General features: G+C 29.9%; 1 protein-coding gene across 2 annotated transcripts in view; it reads left to right on the top strand.

Annotated features, from left to right (window-relative positions):
- Nucleotides 1-21,307, top strand: part of LOC100215577 (probable ATP-dependent RNA helicase DDX60) — a 73,356-nt gene that overhangs the window by 2,264 nt on the left and 49,785 nt on the right. Inside the window, exons 2-3 of one of the 2 annotated variants that reach the window (XM_065806310.1) lie at nt 7,424-7,462; nt 9,992-10,054. In XM_065806310.1, coding sequence (XP_065662382.1) covers nt 7,424-7,462; nt 9,992-10,054 — 102 coding nt within the window. Of the gene's footprint in view, nt 1-7,423; nt 7,463-9,991; nt 10,069-21,307 lie in introns of both variants that reach the window. The other variant, XM_065806311.1, reaches the window with a different exon arrangement.

The raw sequence follows: 21,307 nt of genomic DNA, 5'->3' as shown, positions 1-21,307 counted from the left end.
ATTTTACTTACTGGTATAATTAATTCATTTTCTGATACCCTTTAGCAATATAAATAAAAATATACACTTTGTTGTCGCTTTATACACACATTGCGTTTATAATCTGGCAATTGCTGACGCAGCAATACGCACCCCTTTAACAAAAATTTTAGTGGTTGTTTGATTTTTTGCCCATTTTCTTAGGACCATTGGTCAAAAACTAAGAGCAGTTTGTTTGAATCATCACCGAATGAGTCTGTTACATTAGAAACACTTTCATCAAACTTTGCTAACCCACAGTTTGGTTTACATTCCATAAATATACAAGATTGGTTGTTTTGATTACACACAGATCTGTCAACTGTCTATGTTATGTCTGACATAGAATTTAATTTTTTAAAAGGGGATTCGTTTAACAACCTGATTTTTCATGGTGTATGCAAAGGCAAACATCCTGGGGAAGATGGTTTACCAGCTTGACATAGAATGATTGCAGATCTTAAAACTTAGATTTCCCCACTTTCAAATTAATATGCTCACTTTTAAAAAGTGAATATGATTTTTCAATGGTCATTAACATGTGTTAAGTTTGTTTCTAAAAGAAAACAAAAATTGTTTACAATAACTGAGAACCTTATTAAATAAAATGCGATTCCTACATATAAATGATGTGTCAGGCGTTCTCCTTTGTTATCTTATTAATATAACATCTTTGCAATCTGGAGCCATTCTACTGATATCTTCTTGCAAATAAAAATCAAGAACTTTGCAATTAAGATTGTCCAAACTGGCGTAGTCAGGGTCTGATTCTGAAATATCAGAAGTAGTATATTTTGACGTTTACAAACTTAATTCAAAGTATTTTTTCTTTTGCTTGAATTGGCAGGTAATGCTCAATTAATTTCTTTAATACCTTTCCAAAACTCTGTGGAGATAAAAAGGACTGTTCAATATCAGATATAGATTGGTTCACCTCTTGCTTTTGCTTCTTTCTTTTTTTCAAAATCTTTTTGACATACTTCCTCTCTTTCCTTGTTCCTCATGTTAGCGCTTTTATTTTTCATTCGATTAGTTTCAGCAATTCGATATCCTGGATGTTCCTTTCTAATTTTATTCTGAACCATTGAATGCTCAACTTTGTTCATATTAATTCTAAATTCTTTTAAGCAACTATTCTTATTCAATCTAAATAAATTATACTCAAACTAATTAATCAGCAAATTTTTTTTTTTAATGTTTAAACGTTATAAAGCTAAAGAAGCTATTTATCACGCAGGAATGTATATTTTTTGGTGCGTGATATGGTAGTGCATGATACAAAAAAACAATGCTGAAATGTCATAGAAAAAAGAAAATACTTTAGCCATTCAATTCAGTAACCCAAAAAATACACAAATTTCATTGAAACTTTTTAGCACTTTTTTTTCCAAATAATTAGATATTTTAAATCACGCTTGAAATTCAAAACCCTGTTCACTTTAGCATAAAATTTCAGATAATAATGAAATCTCATAAGACATCTTTATCTTTAAGAATTGATAAAACCGGGCCTTTAAATTAACTTTGAACATCATAAGCACCTGTAAGAAGAATTTTTGTTTTTTGTATTGAAAAACATTTTTATTTATTGCGAAGTTTGAATAATTAAAAAATGAACAAAAACTTCTCTTCTATAATTTTCTTTTAGATAATTAAAATATCACGTATCTTATTTTGAATTCCATCTTTTTAATTGAAAAAAACTTGTTTTTAATTTTCATTTTTTTCCAACTCAATGAAATGGAAATGCACAAGAGAGTTTTTAAGGTTGAAATGTGGGAAAAAAACTAGACGAATAAAAGTTTTCAAAGCATGCAGACACAGATACAGATAGAGCCGTTGTAAAACTTGTCTAGAAGAGAATGCCTTATCTAGAAGAGACAGACCTTGTCTAGAAGATACTTGTCTAGAAGAGATTTGTCTAGACCTTATCTTGAAGAGAATAAGCATCATTAGAAGAACCAACCTAAATATGACAACATTATTCTATACAGAGACGAATAAGAGATTTGTAGAGGTAGAGAAAGAAGCAATGTTAGCAAATGATAACTTAGTAATTGATTGTATATATGATTTCCATAAAAGGTCAATAGTAAATGATAATCCAAGAAGGCATAAAGAGGAGGACTCAGTGAGAGGGTTATCATTCATTATTATAGAAATGTCGACAGTGAGTTTAGTTTGAGTTAAAATTTTAAAGCCACAGTAAAACCCTATCTGTTACAGAAATGAGATTTAGTTCAAAAAAGGCTGCCTGTTCTAAGCCATCATAAAGGGAAGTCTTTTTCATCAGCAAAAAGAGCTACTTTAGATGTAAGGTTGTTGGAAGATCATTAATGTAGATAAGAAATAAAACAAGATCAAGGATAAAACCTTGAGTAACCCCAAAAATTATAGGTAATAAAAAAGAGTGATGGCCTTCTAGGATGACTTTAACAAAGCGGTTTGAAAAAAACATTTTGATAATCTCAAAAACTTTTCCATTTGAAAAAAGTTATTCTAGAAGATCAGTATGCCAAACCTTGTCAAAAGCCTCAGATATCTTAAGAGTAATTGCCCTAGCCTTTCCCCCTCCACCTAATGCACAATTAAATCTTTTAGTCACAGCATTTAGCAAGTCAAAACCATATTGATTATCTGACACTAAGTTATTTGACTCACTGGAATTTTTAAAAACTGGAACAACAAATGCTATTTTCTATCAGGATGGAAAGCAAGACTCAGTCAAGCACTTATTAAATAGTTTAGAGAGAATTGAAGAGAGTTCTGGAGAACAGTTTTGTAAGACTATGACAGGAATGTTGTCTGGACCAAAAGTCGTAGAAGAGTTTAACTGAGATATGACTTAAGCAACGGAAGTTGGAGTGATTTAAATGTTTAACAATGGGTTAGCCTGCTTAATTGGAACAGAAGAAAGAGAATGGCCATGACATTTGAGAGTTTAATAAGAAGAAAAACTCTTTGCAATTAGTTCAGCCTTATTCTTGGGAGAGGTTATAGGATCAATCAAATGAATGAGAAGTAAATTATTAGACCTGCTTCTCTAAGTCTCTAAAGCCTAACTTCTGTGAACTAAGAGTAATGGAACTTAGCATCTGACTGCACCTTATTACATTGATTTCTTGCAATAATAAATAGGCGTTTGTTCTCAAGAGCATTGTTCTTTTTAAAAAGATGAAATAAATGATTATGATTAGATAAAGCAGTAGTACAAGAGGGTGAAAACCATGGAATAGAATGAAGCTTGACTTGGAATTAATAAGAAGGAATAAAAGTTGCCATTCCAGCCTGAATCCAGGAGGCTACATTGGAGGTGCATTTTTCAGTTGAGGTTATCATAAAAATGAGTGACAAAGTTAATTATCTGAGTAAGAGATTGAGAAATGCAGAAGTTATAGGCTTTTGTGCTAGAAGGATCAGTGGAATTAGAGCCAAGCCATTCAGTGTGAATTTCATCTAAAAGAGCGCAGTCTTAAGAAGAAGGAGAACAATAAAGAACAATAAGAAAGGTGATAAAGCGAAGAGGTGTTAAGCGGATGCACATAAAAGAATGGTTAAGGGATTCGAACCTGATTTCATGACAAATAGGTGAATTGATGCTTATGTATACCGCCAAGCCAAACATGTGACCATTGGAGATTTGCAAATCAAATAATAATTCCCATCAACACTGAGATTAGAAGAAGAAATAGCAGAATTTAAATTAATCTCACTAAGAGCAAGCAAATCTGGTAAATTTCGCAAGACTCAAGTGATGAAATGTTGCTTCGCAGACCACCAATATTAGTAAAAGATATATTAAACAGTTAGGTGGTGGAGATGGTATTTTATGTTTAATATTTTGGGTTACTTGTGGTGTGATTTGAGTTTGAAGAGAACTTGACTTGTTCATATATAGAGCATGGCCTCCTAAGCAATGAGCAATGTAATTTACTAAGTCCTGTTAATTAACCCTAATATCTGCCCAAGACAGTATTTTTATTGAGACACCATCTCTAAGAGATGGTGTCTCGACAAAAATACTTGCCTTTACTCAACTAAGAGCCCTAAAATATGAGATATTTAACTGGATGTAGTTAACACCTTTCCAAAATGAATATTTTTATTGAGACACCATCTGTAGCCTTTACTTAACCATGAGCCCCATGGCAGGAGATTATTAGGTCTGAATTTGTTTTTCCTAGCCTTTGCCTAAAAAGAACACCCTACTAGGCAGCAGGGTATGGGGCAGATAGTACTGGATTATATAATACCAGCAGTAGGGTGATTGTAATGATCCTGAACCTGACATGACCTGGAGTAGTTAAAAAGAGCTACTTCCTGCAAACAGTATCTTGAAACATTGGGAATGATGTTTTGGAAATGCATTAGGAAAAATATTCTAACAAAATGCTAAAGATAAGGGTGAGTAAAGGTTTTATAGTTGGAGTGTCTAGTTAATGAGCTAACAGAACACATACATACATAAAGTAACTTACCATAAATATGCATATACGATACAGAATAAATATACATAAATATACATATACAGACAGAAAAATATACTTATAAACATAAACGGATGGAACACAAACATTCAGATAGCAACTCTCTGTTGAGTCAACACCACACCAGAGGTTCAGACAGAACACAAATATAAACCGACTAATATAAACATAAACAGACAGAACAAAAACATTTAGATAGCAACTTTCGGGTGAGTCAACACTACGCCAGAGGTTTAGCCAGAACACAAACATACAGGTACCACCTTATGGGTGAGTCAACACCGCCCCAAAGACAAAACACAAATATACATATAAAGTAGATTGCAGGTGACTAAAACTAAAATAGTAACTATGGCACTTCCAACTACATAAAAGACACACACAGAAAATAATAATAAAAAAAAATTTAATATAAATGTATTTATTACTACAGGCATGACTGATTTTATATAGCACTGATAACAGGAAACAAACTCCATTCAGCCTTTGCTTAGAAAGCAAATTCCACAAGGAATCAGGACATGGAACAGGTTGCACTGGGTTACATGTTACCAGTAGCAGGGTGATCATGAAATCCGTACACTGAGAAAAGTATTTCTAAATATAAATGCTTCATTTTGGAAAAATATTTTATTAGCTGATGAATCCTAGTTTAATCGCTTCTATTCTGATGGGAAAGTGTTATGTGTCATCCCGTGAAACAAGAAAACAACTCTTTGTATACTCTAAAGCATGTAACCCACCATCTCAGATTTTCTTTATACTTTGTAAAAATGGTAACCTCTACAACATAGTCTACCTTGCAAAATTTTAGCACTGATATCATATAGGTTTTTGAGATATTGTAAAAATAAATTTTGGAGATATTCTGTAAATTATAAAAAGTATAGTTTTTAAGACGAGGAATCACAATATAATATATTTTTTTCAATAATGACATTTAAAACTATATCAAAATGGTGGTTGTACTTCACCTAGAGCTATTTTTGAAAATCTAGCAAAGACAGAAGAGAGCCCTGGTAACCATAGTAGCACTAATTTTTTGTTAATTTATTTTATGTCTTTAATAAAATATACATTTTAAAGAGTATTTTGGTGCAAATTTCAGAGGTGTATTTTTTGAATTTTATTGTAAAAATATCAAATTATTATATGAAAAAGTAAATATTATAGGTATGTGTTTATGACTTCTTTTTAAATTAATTGACATTGACATTTTTTATTAGTCATCAAAAGTTGTACAAAAGAAAATTTATTTAACGTATTATTCAAAGTAGCTTCAAATAAATATTTGCTTCAATGATGACATTTTATGTCAGGTCATCTTTTACTAAAACAGAAGAAACACTCCATATTAAGATACTAAGACTTTGTTTTAGTTAAAATAAAAAAATTAGATATATAATCAAAATAAAAAAAATATATAATATCAAATTAATAATATCAATAAAAAGTATATAATATCAATAAAGAAATAGGAATTCCAAATTTGCTTAGTTAAAGCCAAAATGGTGTTTCAGTTCTGGTCAAAAAAGGAACCCATGCTGTTTGTATATGTACAATACACAAAAACCTAACACTTATGCTTAGCGCAGTTTAGCCCAGTTAAGGTGAGAAGAATTACCATGAACTTATTAAGATTGTTTGTAGCAGAGAGTCAAAGGGATGGATGGTCCATAGATGCAATTGTTGTCCTGGATTTCAAAATATTATCAATTATATAACTGCAAATCTAAGGACCATTAAAATAATATAATATTATAAATGCAATTATATAACTGCAAAATGAAGGATCATTTTAGGATTATGGCAAAGTTGATGAAGATGAAAAAAATGAATGCAAACAGTGGAATTTAAAATTCATTAAAATGACAAGTAGTAAATTACCAGCAGTATCTTTTACTTATTATTTCTTTTAATTTTTTTCACTTCTTGTCCTCTAAAAAATCTTTTCTTGTAGAACTAGTAATAATAGTTGCTTCTTTTTTTTTAAATATCTGGTTTTCTTTTTTTGACAATTTCCCAAAAAAAGAGAAAACAGAGATAATATTTAAGATGATATTAAATAATATGATCAAATTATTGATAGTTTAGAAGCTACAGAGCAGTACTTCTAAGTTACTCACCTACAGTAGGTGAATTCATTGAAAGTCTATGTGAAAAGCTTGATAGCATAGCACTCTTAAATTGCTAAAGCACAAAGTAAATAATTTAATAAATTGAAGTCATTTATACCAACAAAATACATTGTTTTAGTTGGTTTTGCATAAAACTTTAAATTTGTCATATGAGACGAAATGCAGAGACCACTGGAACCAACAGCAATGTATACTAAATTCAGTAGTTATTTATAACAAACATGATCAGAGTTTTACTAAAAGTCAGCTAACATCTTTATGTTTTATATCTGACGACTTGACACATAATGTTGGATTTATTTATTGAATAGTAAAAAGAATTGTCAAATATGTACAAGAAATGTTATCAAATACCACAAAAATCCACTATTTTTTTGATGATTTTCCTAGCCAGTACAAAAATTGCAAACAATTTTTAAATTTATATCATGCTGAAGAATTAAGGATGCAATGTGAATGGAATTTCTTTGCAATATCACATGGAAAATCACCATATAATTGCATTGGTGGAACAGCTAAAAGATGTTTCAAGCGCTAGTCTTCAGCGTCCAACAATCTTACAATTTCAGAACACAAAAGAAATATTCAATTTTTTAATTTTTTAATTTTTTTAAGGTAAAATAATTGACATCTACTTCTTTTTTTTTAAAAAGTGAAGATAATTTACCATGATTACCAGGCCTCTTTCTGCCTTAGAATTTCAAAAAAAGCTCTAGGTGAAGTACAATGTATATAAATATTCATGTATGCATTTCTTTATTAGTTTATAAATTTATTTAGGATTCTGATGATGAGGATTTTTGCTTTGGAACTACTAATGTAATGTATTTTTAATATTGTATAATACAATGGTTTACGTAAATGTAAATGTTATAGTTTATTTAAGTAAACTATAATAATAAGTAAAATTTTAAAATAGTTATGGTTTATCAAAGTTTCATTAATTTTAATAAATTAGATTATACTTGCTTTTTGTATCTGTTTAGAGCTAACAGTCTGCCTTTGTAACGTTCATTTTAATTATTTTTATTTTTTATTTAATTAGAGATATAATTATTTCTTGATAAGTCAATCACTGTTTCTCTCAAACCTTTATTCAAACTCAAACTGTTTTATTTGGTCCCTTGAAATCATTTAATCGATTACTTTTAAAGTTCTCTATTCAAGTAGAATCTTGGATAACTCGAACTTCGTAAAGCTGAACCATTTTTTCATCCCCTTTAGATAAATTTCTTTGAATAACCCAAACTTTTTTTATAGGAATTATATATATTGACATATTTTTTTTAAAACAAGACATTCCATATAAACCATAAAAAACCTTAGCCAAATAATTTCTTAGTTTTTTTGTTGTATTTATATTTGAATAGATTAGATTGTTATCAAACATAAAATAATGCTATAATAAAACTTTTATATCATGATAAAACTGTTAAAATAGCAATTATCTTATAGTTTAGTAAATTCCTAGATATCTAACCACAACCATTTAGATGCAGTTTTATTACCAAATAATAAGGAAGTCATTGTGTCGCTAAACTTTTTCAAATGTTTTCATTCTTCATGCAAAATAATGGCTTTATTAACCTAAAATTTGTTTCTCCATACAAATTAGTAGCTTATTATCTCCATATTATTATCTCCATAAATTTGTTTCTGCAATAAAAGTTTATTTAGCTTAAAATTTCTCTGCAAAACAATTTTTAAGCTAATGATGTAGTTAAAAAACTGTTTTAGGTTTTAAATAAAGTTTTAATAATTGAGTCATTTTATTCATTATTATTTTTATTGAAGTCATTTTAGTCAAGATTTATATTTTGGAGATAAAAATTGCAACCACAACTAGTGTAGCCTCCTCAATTTTAGTGGCCTTCTTGACCTTTTGGAGATAAATTAACATAAAAAAAAGGAGAAGTAAAATTTCTGTATAAAAATATTAAGTTAATAAAATTTCACTGCAAATTGTGGCTAAAATATTTTTAAAAAGTTACGAATTAAAACTTTTAAAATTTGTGCCATAAAAACAATAATTTATTGTCCTTCAAACTTATGTATCGAGGTAAAAGTGTTTACATTGTTGTCCGTCAAACTTATGTATCAAGGTAAAAGTGTTAACATTGTTGTCCGTCAAACTTATGTATCGAGGTAAAAGTGTTTACATTGTTGTCCTTCAAACTTATGTATCGAGGGAAAAGTATTTATATTGTTGTCCTTCAAACTTATGTATCGAGGTAAAAGTGTTAACATTGTTGTCCGTCAAACTTATGTATCGAGGTAAAAGTATTTACATTGTTGTCCTTCAAACTTATGTATCGAGGTATAAGTGTTTACATTGTTGTCCTTCAAACTTATGTATCGAGGGAAAAGTATTTATATTGTTGTCCTTCAAACTTATGTATCGAGGTAAAAGTGTTTACATTGTTGTCCGTCAAACTTATGTATCGAGGTAAAAGTATTTACATTGTTGTCCTTCAAACTTATGTATCAAGGGAAAAGTATTTACATTGTTGTCCTTCAAATTTATGTATCGAGGGAAAAGTATTTATATTGTTGTCCTTCAAACTTATGTATCGAGGTAAAAGTGTTTACATTGTTGTCCGTCAAACTTATGTATCGAGGTAAAAGTATTTACATTGTTGTCCTTCAAACTTATGTATTGAGGTAAAAGTGTTTACATTGTTGTCCGTCAAACTTTTTTTAGTCAACTAGACAAAGAATAATAGATGAAAAAGCATTCTGATTTTTGCATAAATTTCGTTTATCTTTTAAAATATTAATTGTATAATTGTATGTTTATTAAGTATGTTGCTCATAATTTTCTTATAGATGTTTTCTCCAAAGTTAAATTCTCTAAAGATTTACTACAAAACATTCCATCTATATTCATCATTTAATAATGATCATTATTTAAAATTATCATCCAATAATCATCATTAAGACATTAGTTATAATGATTATTATAATATAAAGACTTAAAAAAACATTCGATCAAAATCATTATCTAATAATGATCATTATAAAAAAATTAGTTTAAAAAGTAATTTAAGAAAGAGTTGGTTCTTAAAATATGGTTAACTTTATATTTTATTTTGTTTTAATTTTAATTTTTGTGCGTTTTTACCTGAAATTTTTTATCAGCCTAAAAATTATAGTAAATTAAGAAGAAAATAAGTAGTTAAAAATTAGTTTTGGTATTAAAAATGTCTATAAGATTTTTATTTATATGATATATTATATATAAAGAGTATAGTGATTTAATTTTAAAAATTTATATTAAAATCTTTAACATTTTTTGTTGTTTTTGTTAAAAGTAAAATGAATTAAACAAATACAACTAATTTATTTTAGGTTACTGACAGTGAAGACGATTCAATAAGTGAGGAGGATTCTTTATCAAGCAAAGATTCTGATGTATTTTTTTTTATGTAATTTTTTTAATTTTTGTTAGTTTTTTCTTCAAAGTTTTTTCATCAGTCTAAAAAACATAAACAAAGAACTTTATTTTTACTTTGTTTTTGTTTTTACTTCTCTTACGTTTTTTGTTTCTCCTAACGGGTGACAACTAAAAAATGAGACTGGATTTAAAGACACATATCTCTTTAAAGAAGTAAGATAAAAAAAAAAGGAAAAATGTTCTAGAAAGTATTTTTATTCTAGTTTTTAAATATATAACCAGTTGTTCTCAATTAAACCATTTCTTCTGACTTTATTTTATTAAGGCAATACTTGATTCTAGAACGTAATTTTTAAAGATTTTCTGCATGCCAATTATTCTTGTAGATAAGGCCTTTCAAAATACTCCAAAAGTTTTCGATAGGACAACATTCTGGCAAGTTTGCAGGGTTATCTGCTTTCTCAACATAATGCAGGTTTTCCTTGTTTAGGTACATGATTACTGTTTTTGCATAGTGAGATGATGCTAAATCTGGCAAGAATACATATGCACCATCTGAATGATACTTATTGATGAATGGAATCTCTTCTTAATACATTTGTTTAAATAGATTTTTTGATTTACAGCCAGTCCACTTCATACAAAATAAGGTTGAGAAATTCCATTTTCAGAAAAAGCAATCCATAGAAGTAATTTCTTTTGAAACTTTTGTTTTGTTTGGTATTTAACTGTAGATGGAGTAGATTTTACATCACTAGTGTAAAATATATCATTTCCATTGATGCTGGAGTGATTTAACGTGAAATAAGACTCATCGTTAATGATTGGTTTACAATTTTTGAATTTCTGAGACAATCAACTGCACTTAGTTCTAGCTGCTGCTTTTTGCTGGTCAGAGCGTTTTGGAATTGTCATTTTTTTTCTTGATTTAATATTTGTTCTTTTTTTTAATGTTTTACTAATGTGTTGCTGAGTTCAGTTGAACTTTTTAGCTGTCTGTCATTGAGAAACTCCGTCTTTACGGTCAAACATGAGTTTGAGCCTTTCAAAGTTTGTCCTCGTCATTTTTTCAGCTTTTACTCCACTTCCTTGAACTCTTTGGTACCCAGGTTCACTTTCAGCACGTTTAATTATCTTGTAGATAGTACTTTTAGGTATATTCTCAACTTTAAAGTGGTCATAAGTGAACTTTTTACCAGCATTTTTGTAATTTAAATAAAATTCATACACACGTTTTCTAATCTCTTCTTGTTTTGAATTTATTTTTTTATTCATTTTTCTATAAAAAATAAAAACATAAAATATTTAAAAACTAGAATAAAAATACCTAAAACAGTTTTCCTATTTTTAAAATCTTATTCCTTTAAAGAGATATGTGTCTTTAAATCCAGTCTTGTTTTTTAGTTGTCACCCGTTATTTATTTATTTTTATTTATTAATAGTTGTTTGATTAAATGTTTTTTTGCAGAAAACTTAAGAAAATGTTTTTATTAAAATAATTACTTTGTCAGTTTTCCCCTTACAGGTATACCTTCCACAATAACAATGCACCTTAAAAACTACAATGTTGGTTTATGTAACCTAAGAGTTGGTGAAAGATTCAAGATATTAAAACTAACTATTATTACGATTTATATATATTTATTTAATATTTATATATTATGATAAATAAAAGTAAAGAGGTTTCAATAATTTTTTTGTAAAAAGAAGTTCATTTAAGATTAAGTTTGCAAAATATTGATATATATAAACTTAAGTTAAATTAAGTTAGCAAAATATTGTTTTTCTATCACCTTTAGGTTATGACTAAATGTAGAAACAAGTTTTTTCCAAGTAAATAATATACCTATATAGCATCATCAAAAAAAAAGAATGAGGTATTGTGGCTACACATTTTGGTTGAATTCACTTAATCATATTGTGAAAAACGATCACAAAATTACATTTTAAATAGACTTTTTTATACACAGTATATATTTATCTAAAAACAATATTTGAACACAACGCCAATTGTTTGGACGTCTAAAACAGTTGTTGACTGCTTAATATAACATTGATATAACAGCAGATTATATCTACAATGCCAACATAATAAAAGCAAGTAATTTGATTTCAAAAAGTGATTAGATTAAAAAGGAGGATTGTTATTCTTTATTGTTTTCATTATAAGGATTGTCTATATCGGTTTAAAAAACAGTCTTTTGGAGCTGAAGAAATAAATGGCTGGTAAAATCATCACAGGTTTTACATCATCAACACTACAACTGGCTTTGCTGCAAATTGAATGAAGTACATCAAAACAAATAGGATATTGCTTAAGCCCATAAGCTTGACACTTTCTTTGTTTGCAAGTACATACACTTTTACATATAATAAACTTTTCTTTAGCTTTTTCATTTTTTTATTTTTCTCTTGCTGATAGCTTTGGTTACTTTTCTTACTTTTGCTGCAATATCTGTACCATTGAACTGTAAACCTGAGTAACTGGTTTAGATTTTACATTCCTAATAGTTAGCAGATCAGGAATTTCTTTTAATTGGAGGTTTTGTTCAGCCATATTTCTAATCATTGGTTGAGACTGTTCAAACTTGACTTTCTGGTAGCTTTCCAAAACTTTCCTTTTACAAACGGGACACAAAAGGGCTAATTCAGGTATTTTAAAAAAGTTGAAAATGTTTCTTCTTTTTGAATGAATGCAGCAGCTCGCTAAAATTTATCTTGTTGCTTTAAGTTAACATTAAAAGCAAAAAGTGTTATATTAACTCTTTTTTGTATTAGGAATAAGGTCTTTTTTTGATGCCTATTTCTCCCATATATTGCCTAAAATGGTCTTGAATCTTTCTTGATTGATTGTTGATTGCATTGGGTTGAAAGGAGAATTCTTAGTATTTCTGTATTTGTGATGAAGGTTTTAATTTACCTGGTTGAGCAATTGATTTATGCCTGTAGTGTCTGGAAGAGAAATAAATAACCAAATTTGTTTTAAAAGTAGGTACATTAAACCAGTACAACTGAATTGTGAACTTTGTCTGTCAGATAATAACACAACAGGTCTTTCTATCCCCTTCTTAGTTAGATAATCGTCAAATTCTTGACAAGCAGGCTTAAAAGTGGCATTATCTGACCTCTCATTTTTTAATGTTGTAAGAGTTATTAGTAGAGGGTGAGTGAGTGTGTGAGGGTGAAGTAGAAGTATGAGATAAAGATGGTCAAAACCACTCAAAGGTGAACAAAGAGAAACTGAAAACCAGCTGAGGTCAGCAACAAAACACAAATCAGAAGAGAGAGTAATTGTCTGGAAATTGTCTGGTTTGTTTGGAAAATGAGGCAAAAAGTTGACTATCTCAGGAAGAAATTGAGAAATACAAAAGTTATGGGCTTTAGTACCAGCAGGGTCAGTGGTATTAGAGCTAAGAAGTTTTATTGTTTTTCAACTTATTTAAGTAATCAATTAAAATGCTTACTCATACTACAAACAACAAGAGGTGTGCACTGCACCCATAAACTAAAACTAGGCCGAAGCGCTTAGCGCAACTCAGTGCTATCTTTTCAGTGAGATATCACAGATGTCAGTTATGTGCTGTCAAAGTCACTTATGCCTGGATCAATACTTTTATACCAAATGAGATCATTCTACAACTGCAGATCATTCACTGATGCATCTGCAGCCAAACGTGCTAAAAGCCATGCCTTTATGTAGAAAACGACATTGAACAAACAAATGCCACGCAACTTGTCCATTTTAGCTTAGTTACAATTCAGTTGCTCACCAAATGCATACATCTTTGCACTGTATAGGATGGTTGCTATCCATTGGGCCTGACTTAATGCTCCAGGCTGTAACCAGTGTACACCATGAGGTGGTTTCATGAGAGTTGTCACAGAACATTGGATCTTCTTATGCTTTATCAGGTTTGGGTAATGACAGCAGTTCACAAAAAAAAGTCAACTTCTTCTTGCTCACGTTTCAGTCTATGGTCGCGAATTTCAAGGCTTCTGTATATTGGTTGCTGAGCAAGTGAGCCCCAGCTGCTGAAAATCCTTAAATTTTATTGTATCACAATATTCTTTTCAACACATGGTGTCAGTATCTTTATCTATAACAAGTAGATGACCATTTTGTCTAGTAATGTCTCCAACCCGACACAGGCTCCATTCTTCTTACTGGAATTAGAAGCAGTTGTGTCAAAAACTTGACCTACATTGGTGGCTTTTTTTTGACGTCTTAGTGTCATCAGCCATGACAGGAACACCAAGCAGTTTTCCTTCTCTGTGAGCTGGCAGTCCTGCTATGAGAATGGCAAGTCTCTCATTGTCTTGAGGTACAATTTTTCCATCCCAGTGAAGTGTGGCGTATTTTGATGCAGTAATTGATGCTTTTATATGAAGAGATGTTTTTGCTCTAATTGCCTTTACTGTTCTACTGGTACTTGACTTAAATAGTGTCACAATTTTCCAATCAGCGTCACCCTCCAATATAATTGCAGCCATCAATGCTGTTCTCTGACCACCTATTGTAGATGTGTTTGCTCTCTTTAACAGGTTTTTTGGAAGCTGAAGCGTCTTCTTCAAACTTTTCAAACTCTTCTCTTTGATATGGCATTCAAAATTCTGGTCTTCTGGTAAAATCAACAGAACTGCTATCAGTACTTGCATTTCTTGATGTTGACCTGAGGATTCACCAATCTTTGAAAACAGGTTTTGCTTGCTTTGCTTTTGATCCATTTTCTACCTCATTAAGACCTTGGTTCTCTTCATTTTATGCTCTACTTTTCTTGTGTAGATCTTGTCTTCTGCACCCAGACACGCCTTTCTATGAGCTTAATCAGCACTCAGGAATTTAAGATCTTTGACCTTTCATATTTTGGTACATTTTGGTAAGTCTGTTTGTTTCTATTTCTGCCTAAGAATCTTAGTGTACTATGAAAAAGTACTGTTTTCAATCTTCACTAAAAATCTTTTTTTTTTTATTCGTTTGATTTGCACCCTTTCTTCTGTAGTGTCTTAATGTTATCATACAAATCGAGAATCTTTGCTTTTACCTTGTCTTTACATTGAACATCAATGTCAGTTTTAGCCCAATGCTGCTGAACTTTAATAACAAGTTTGTGTGCCACAACACCATTGTGTGCCACAACAACCATTACAACCACTTCTCATGCTTTATTAGTCTACCTTTCAAATAAAAGAAAAGTGAATAACATATCCTTTTGTGGAGACTGTTCAAGCTGGTAATTTCATTATGGGGTTTACTATCAGTCAGATATCATCATCTTTCCTCAAAGTCATAGCACAATTGGCACACTTATTTATTTCTGTTATTAATTAATTAGCAATCAAATACACAGTACTACCTAGTGAATTGAAATTTATAACATTTTCAATAGCATAAACCCCAACAGAAGAACAATCATTTTGTCTCTTACTACTTATAGTTACTGTAGTACATGAAACTTGTCCAATATTTCAGTAATTGCATGATAAATGTACATTATCACATTTTGGCATGCTGGTGGCAAGGCTTACAGTATTTAAGTTCAAACAAAAATTTACCCATTTCATTTGCACCCATAAACAAATTAGCAAAAAGGCAGGGAGAAAGTTTTTACAAACTTTTATCTTTAACCGATGACTTATGGAGCACTCTAGTGCTAAATAAAAGCACATAAAAGATTGGTTTAAGGATTCAAACCTGATTTCTTGACAAATTGGTGAATTGATGCATTGGTATATGCCCAGGCTAAGGATGTGACAATTAGAGTCTTTACAAATCAAGTGATCCATTATCACTAAGATCTGAATAAGGAACAGCCGAGTTTAAATAAGTCTCAAAAAGGTTTTCATCAAAACAAAAACAAAAATTAAAGTAATTTCTCTTGCAAAAGTTTTGTCTTAAATTTAGACCACTTTTTTTTCTTTTCTATTATTAGATATTGATTAGAAAAATAAAATATTCTGGGTCAAACTGTCAAACTTGATGTTACTACATTGTATAAAAAAACTGTCAAACTTGATGTTACTACATCGTATAAAAAAACTGTCAAACTTGATGTTACTACACCGTATAAAAAACTTTTAAACTTGATGTTACTACATCATATAAAATAATTGTCAAACTTGATGTAAGTACATTATATAAAAAAAACTGTCAAACTTGATGTTATTGCATTGTATCAAAAAAACTGTCAAACATGATGATACAACACCGTATAAAAAAACTGTCAAACTTGGTGTTATTACATCGTATAAAAAAGACACAAATTGAGCTTCTGATTGATTTTTGCTTACAAAGCTGTGTACTTTTTAGTACTTAAAATTATGTTTTAATTATACAAATGGCTATCAGTTTGTCAACTTTATAATTCATTCAATGAAAGAAATAAATTTACTTAAAATTTAACTCAAAATTTTATATTAGCGACCATTAATAGTGAGCATTTTCAGTAAATTTTTAATATGGAGAAAATTGATCATTGTTATGTCATTCAATATTTTTATTTAAAAGGTCTCAGTCCAACGGATATCAAAAGTGAACTAGATTCTACCCAAGGGGAGTCTTCTCCCTCATTTGCTACTGTGAAACATTGGGTTGCAGAGTTTAAAAAAGGTTGTAAGACCTGTCAAGACGAACCCCGCAGTGGTTGACCAAATGAGATCACTATGCCAGAAATGGTTAAGAAAATCCACAAAATCATACTGGACGATTGTCAATTGAAAGTGCGTAAGTTAGCTGATATGGCAGGCATGTCAAAAAGTGCTGTACATCACATATTGACTGAAAATTTGGACATAAAAAAACTGTGCGGACAATGGGTGCCATGTTTACTCACAATTGACCAAATACAATGTTGTGAGGATGTTTCAAAGAATTGTTTAGCCATGTTTCACAAAAATAAGGCCAAGTTTTTGCATCGATTTATTACTATGGATAAAACATAGGTTCGTCATTTCACTCCTAAACCAAGAGAGCAGTTGAAACATTGGACCAAAAAGAGAGAATTGGCTCCGAAGAAAGCACAAACAACTTCATTAGCTGGAAAGGTTATGGTGTCAGTTTTTTGGGATGTGCCTGGGATAATTTTCATTGATTATCTTATTGTTTGAGTGAAGAAATCAAGGAAAAACGTCCGCATTTAGTAAAGAAGAAAGTGTTGTTTCATCGAGACAATGCACCGGTTCACACATCTGTTATTGCCATGGGTAAAATTAATGAATTAAAGTTTGAATTGCTTCATCACGCACCCTATTCAGCAGATTTAGGCCCCTCAGATTATTTTCTATTTCCAAACTTGAAAAAATGGCATGGTGGGAGAAGATTTTTTACAAATGAAGAGGTAGAGTCTGGGGTTGTTTGGCTGTTTTGCAGAGTTCAAGAGTTCTTACTATAAACAAGGTATCAAGGCAAATGAACATCGCTGGGAAAAGTGTATCAAGCTAAAAGGGAACTATGTTGAGAAATAAAAATAAATTTTTTCAAAATATTTGTGTTTTCTTTGTTAGGCTAATTAGTTCTGGGACAACCCTCGTATATATATATGTATATATATGTATGTATACATATATATTCTTGCTCTCTACAAAGCCAAGTCACATTTTAGCAAAGTACACCACTTGGCTAGTAAGGACAGAACTCTTACTGTAAACTAAGCCAAGTCACAACACTTTGGAACCATAGAAACAACATAACCACTTACAAACTATAAACACATTATAAAGAATAACAGACATAGAAGCACTTCAGAATATTTCAGATATTTACACATTTATGACACATAAACACTTATAAAATATAAACCCATATAACCTCAATACATATAAACACAATAAATATAACACATATAACACAAATTAACACATCATGACATATAAAAATACTTAGATATATAAGTTAAGAAAAATATATATATAAGGAACATTTACAAAGACAACCTTATTTGTGCAATAGTTATTCAATGAAATACCTTGCAATGCATGTTTATTAACTTTAATATTTATTAAAAAAGTGGTGTTTAATAGTAAAATGATATTTATTAAATAAGTGGTGTTTAATAGTAAAATAATAATTGTTAAAGATATGTAAATTTGAAAATACAGCGTTGTTTGGGTAGCATTTATTAAACGACATATTTTGTAATGAATGTTCATCAATTTTAAAAAAGAAGCTATTAAATGATCTTGTTCTTGAACATGCAGCTCAGAGTTGATGGTGTGAGAAGTAAGAGTTTTTGAGATAAATACCAACTTTATCAAAATTTTGGTCTTTATCAAAAGTTTGACCTTTGAAAAGAGCATCACCTTTGAGTTCTTAAAAATACAGGTTAATATACCTTTGAAAAGAACATTGTCTTTGAGTTCTTAAATATACTTTAAATACAATTGACAAAGGAATTCAATTGTCTTATTAATAACATGCATGAAATAGATAAATTACCTGACTTTTAATATTAATTACAAATTTAAAATTAGCATAAGATTTATCTATTATCTTATAACTAATAATAAACAGATATTAACCAATTATAATAAAGATTTAACCATACCTTATTGCATGTTCAAGAACCAGCTGCATGGCTCACCATGTTCGTTATAGGAGCGCATTCATTTACTCTGAACATTTAAAAGAGCATTATCATCAATTTCAAAAAACTTAACAGATGGTTAAATACATTTTTAATGTTCAATACATATCTACAAAAAGGATTAAAGTTTTGTATTAGATATTTTCTTAAAAAGTTTTTGAGTATTCTAAAAAAAGATTCAAAAATAACATAATGATTTAGTAATATATTAGATAAACAGAATATTTAATTCCATCTAGTAATCTTTATATAAAATTTTATTATAATATAAACAGGTCTAAATATTAAATATGGTTATATATGGAACAAATTTTTATTGAAATATTATTATAATATTATTAAAATTTGTTAAAACAAACCTTACTGCAAGGTTAATAATTTGAAGCTTTTGAATAATTGGCCATGCAATGATGTAATATAACTCTCAGTTGGCTTACATATCTTATAAATCTAGTTATATAATTTTGTTCTATTTTTTAAATTTCATTTTAGCTGACTTTCATGCCATTGATTTGGTATAATTTAAAGAGGGGAGTGGTAAAGTAGCTGTAAAACTACTAAGTTTGCTTATAACTATTATATCAAGTAATTTTAAAACTTCATTTAGAGGACATCCATAAAGTAGGTATGCAGATATGGGGGGAGGGGGTAACCAAAAAACAGAAAAATATGTACAAGGGGAGGGGAGGGGGTGTTCAAGACAGCGAGTACATACGCGGTTTGACTATCTTTCTCAAGAATTATTCCTAAACTTGATCTGTATATTAACAAAAAGCAATGAACTTCTCAAATGTAAAAAATCTTGTTTTTTTCTGACTTCGGTCACTGAAAAAAAATAAAAAGCGAGCGATCGCTGTTCAAATTATTTTTTATCTTCAGTTAAGTTGATTGGACATTAAAAACAATTTTTTTTTTAATTTTTTTTTTTTTTGAATTACGCAACTTGGTATTTATCTTTTCAATTAAAATGTTACAACAAATTCATTTTTATCATTTTAAATTAATATTTTATTGTTAACTTTTAATAAACAATGTACTGCTTCAAATTATTATAAAAGTTATAAATTTTTTCTGATTATAAAAAACTATTATTTTTAAAAAAAACTATTTTAATGCTAATAGAGACCAATATTTTTCATTGCGAAATGTAACTGCAATTAATTTGAGTCAGGTTATTTTTTTTTACATTTTTCGCTTTAACGACACTGAATCTTAGTATTAAATCATTTATTTTCAATTAAACAAAAACTTTTATCTTTCTATTCAAATAACTGAATGCTTTGCAACAAAAAAAAAACTGTTTATTTCCAAGATGTCAAAAGAATTTCTTGGGAACGAGAGAATCTTCAACTCCTTGAGTTATATAAGAAAGCATATTTAACACTTGAAAAACAAAAGCAGCATCAGTAAATGCTTTATCACTGCCTAGCAAAAAGAAAAAAGGTACCCATCCAGTGCCGTTTTCGTCAAATAAAATACAAAGTTTTCCGAACGCAACTACGACAGAACCTGAAAAGATTGAACTTAGTAAGCCTTTTTTTGTAATAATTTACAAACTTTTTCTCTCGTGATTTTCTATATATTGAATTCAACTGAATTGGTAATTAAACTACATTGTACAACTATATTGCAATCGCATAGTTTTATTCATCATAATTGGACAACTCGACCAATTTCTCTACATCAAATCTCTATAATTGTCAAGAATTTACAATAGTTCATTTTTGGGTAATTCCTAATTTAGATTTAACATCAAACAAGAAGGATAGAGCAAATGCGGCGCAAGTTAAAAGTCGGAAGAAAATCTCAGATCTTGAATCTCAGCTTTCATCGATGATAATTGTACGCGATTCTGGTTTGTCTACTGTAACAAGGAAACAGTTTGAAAAAAAGCATAAAAAGAATACAAAGTTCGCAGAATCCAGGAAACCTTCAGTATAGAAGGTTTTATAACAGAATCAAAGATTTGTGTAATATTTTGTTTTCAGATTGATTCGTTAATCGGCATGACAAAGAAAACGGAGACAAAAACTTAAAAAGGGCTTCGAAACAGTTTGTCAAAACAACCCTGAAGTATTAAGTGCTTTGAAACAGTTTATGCGAAACCATCCTGGTCGACCACAGATCGAAATTGATCAACCAGAACTTTTATCAACAATCATAAAAACTGTGCAAAATTCGTCAGCAGCAGACGAGCGTCGAAAAACAGAATGTCTTCATAGTTTCTCCACTTTAGATGATCTTCAGAAAGAGCTGACGAAGATAGGCTTCAACTTGAGTAGAAGTAATTTGTACCTTCATCTTTTACCATGACACTTCTGAAGAAAAAAAGCATGCCAACAAAGTTCCAGTAATGCTACTACATCCAGAAAATTTATTGCGAAAAAGAAATGGTGAAATGTTTATTGATGACATGTTTTAAGTTTCCAAATTGTTTGGACCAAAAGCTGTGCTTTTCATGTCCAATGATGATAAAGCCAGAGTACCATTGGGCCTTACTGCTGCAAGCCTTCAAGTGCCGTTGCTGATGCAGATGGAATACAAGGTCAAACTTATGGATCATGACTTTGTCAATGGCCCGCAGCACAAGTTAATACCATCTGTGTATGGCATATGCGAAGTTAACAACAATGGAAATATTTCCTACAGTGGAGATACTTTCATACGCATAAGAAGTGAGAAACATAATAC

The sequence above is a fragment of the Hydra vulgaris genome, chromosome 09 (assembly GCF_038396675.1).
Source record: "Hydra vulgaris chromosome 09, alternate assembly HydraT2T_AEP".
In the NCBI taxonomy this organism is placed as follows: domain Eukaryota; kingdom Metazoa; phylum Cnidaria; class Hydrozoa; order Anthoathecata; family Hydridae; genus Hydra; species Hydra vulgaris.
Note: the sequence above shows the minus strand (reverse complement) of the source record. Positions and strands in the feature narration are given on the sequence as shown.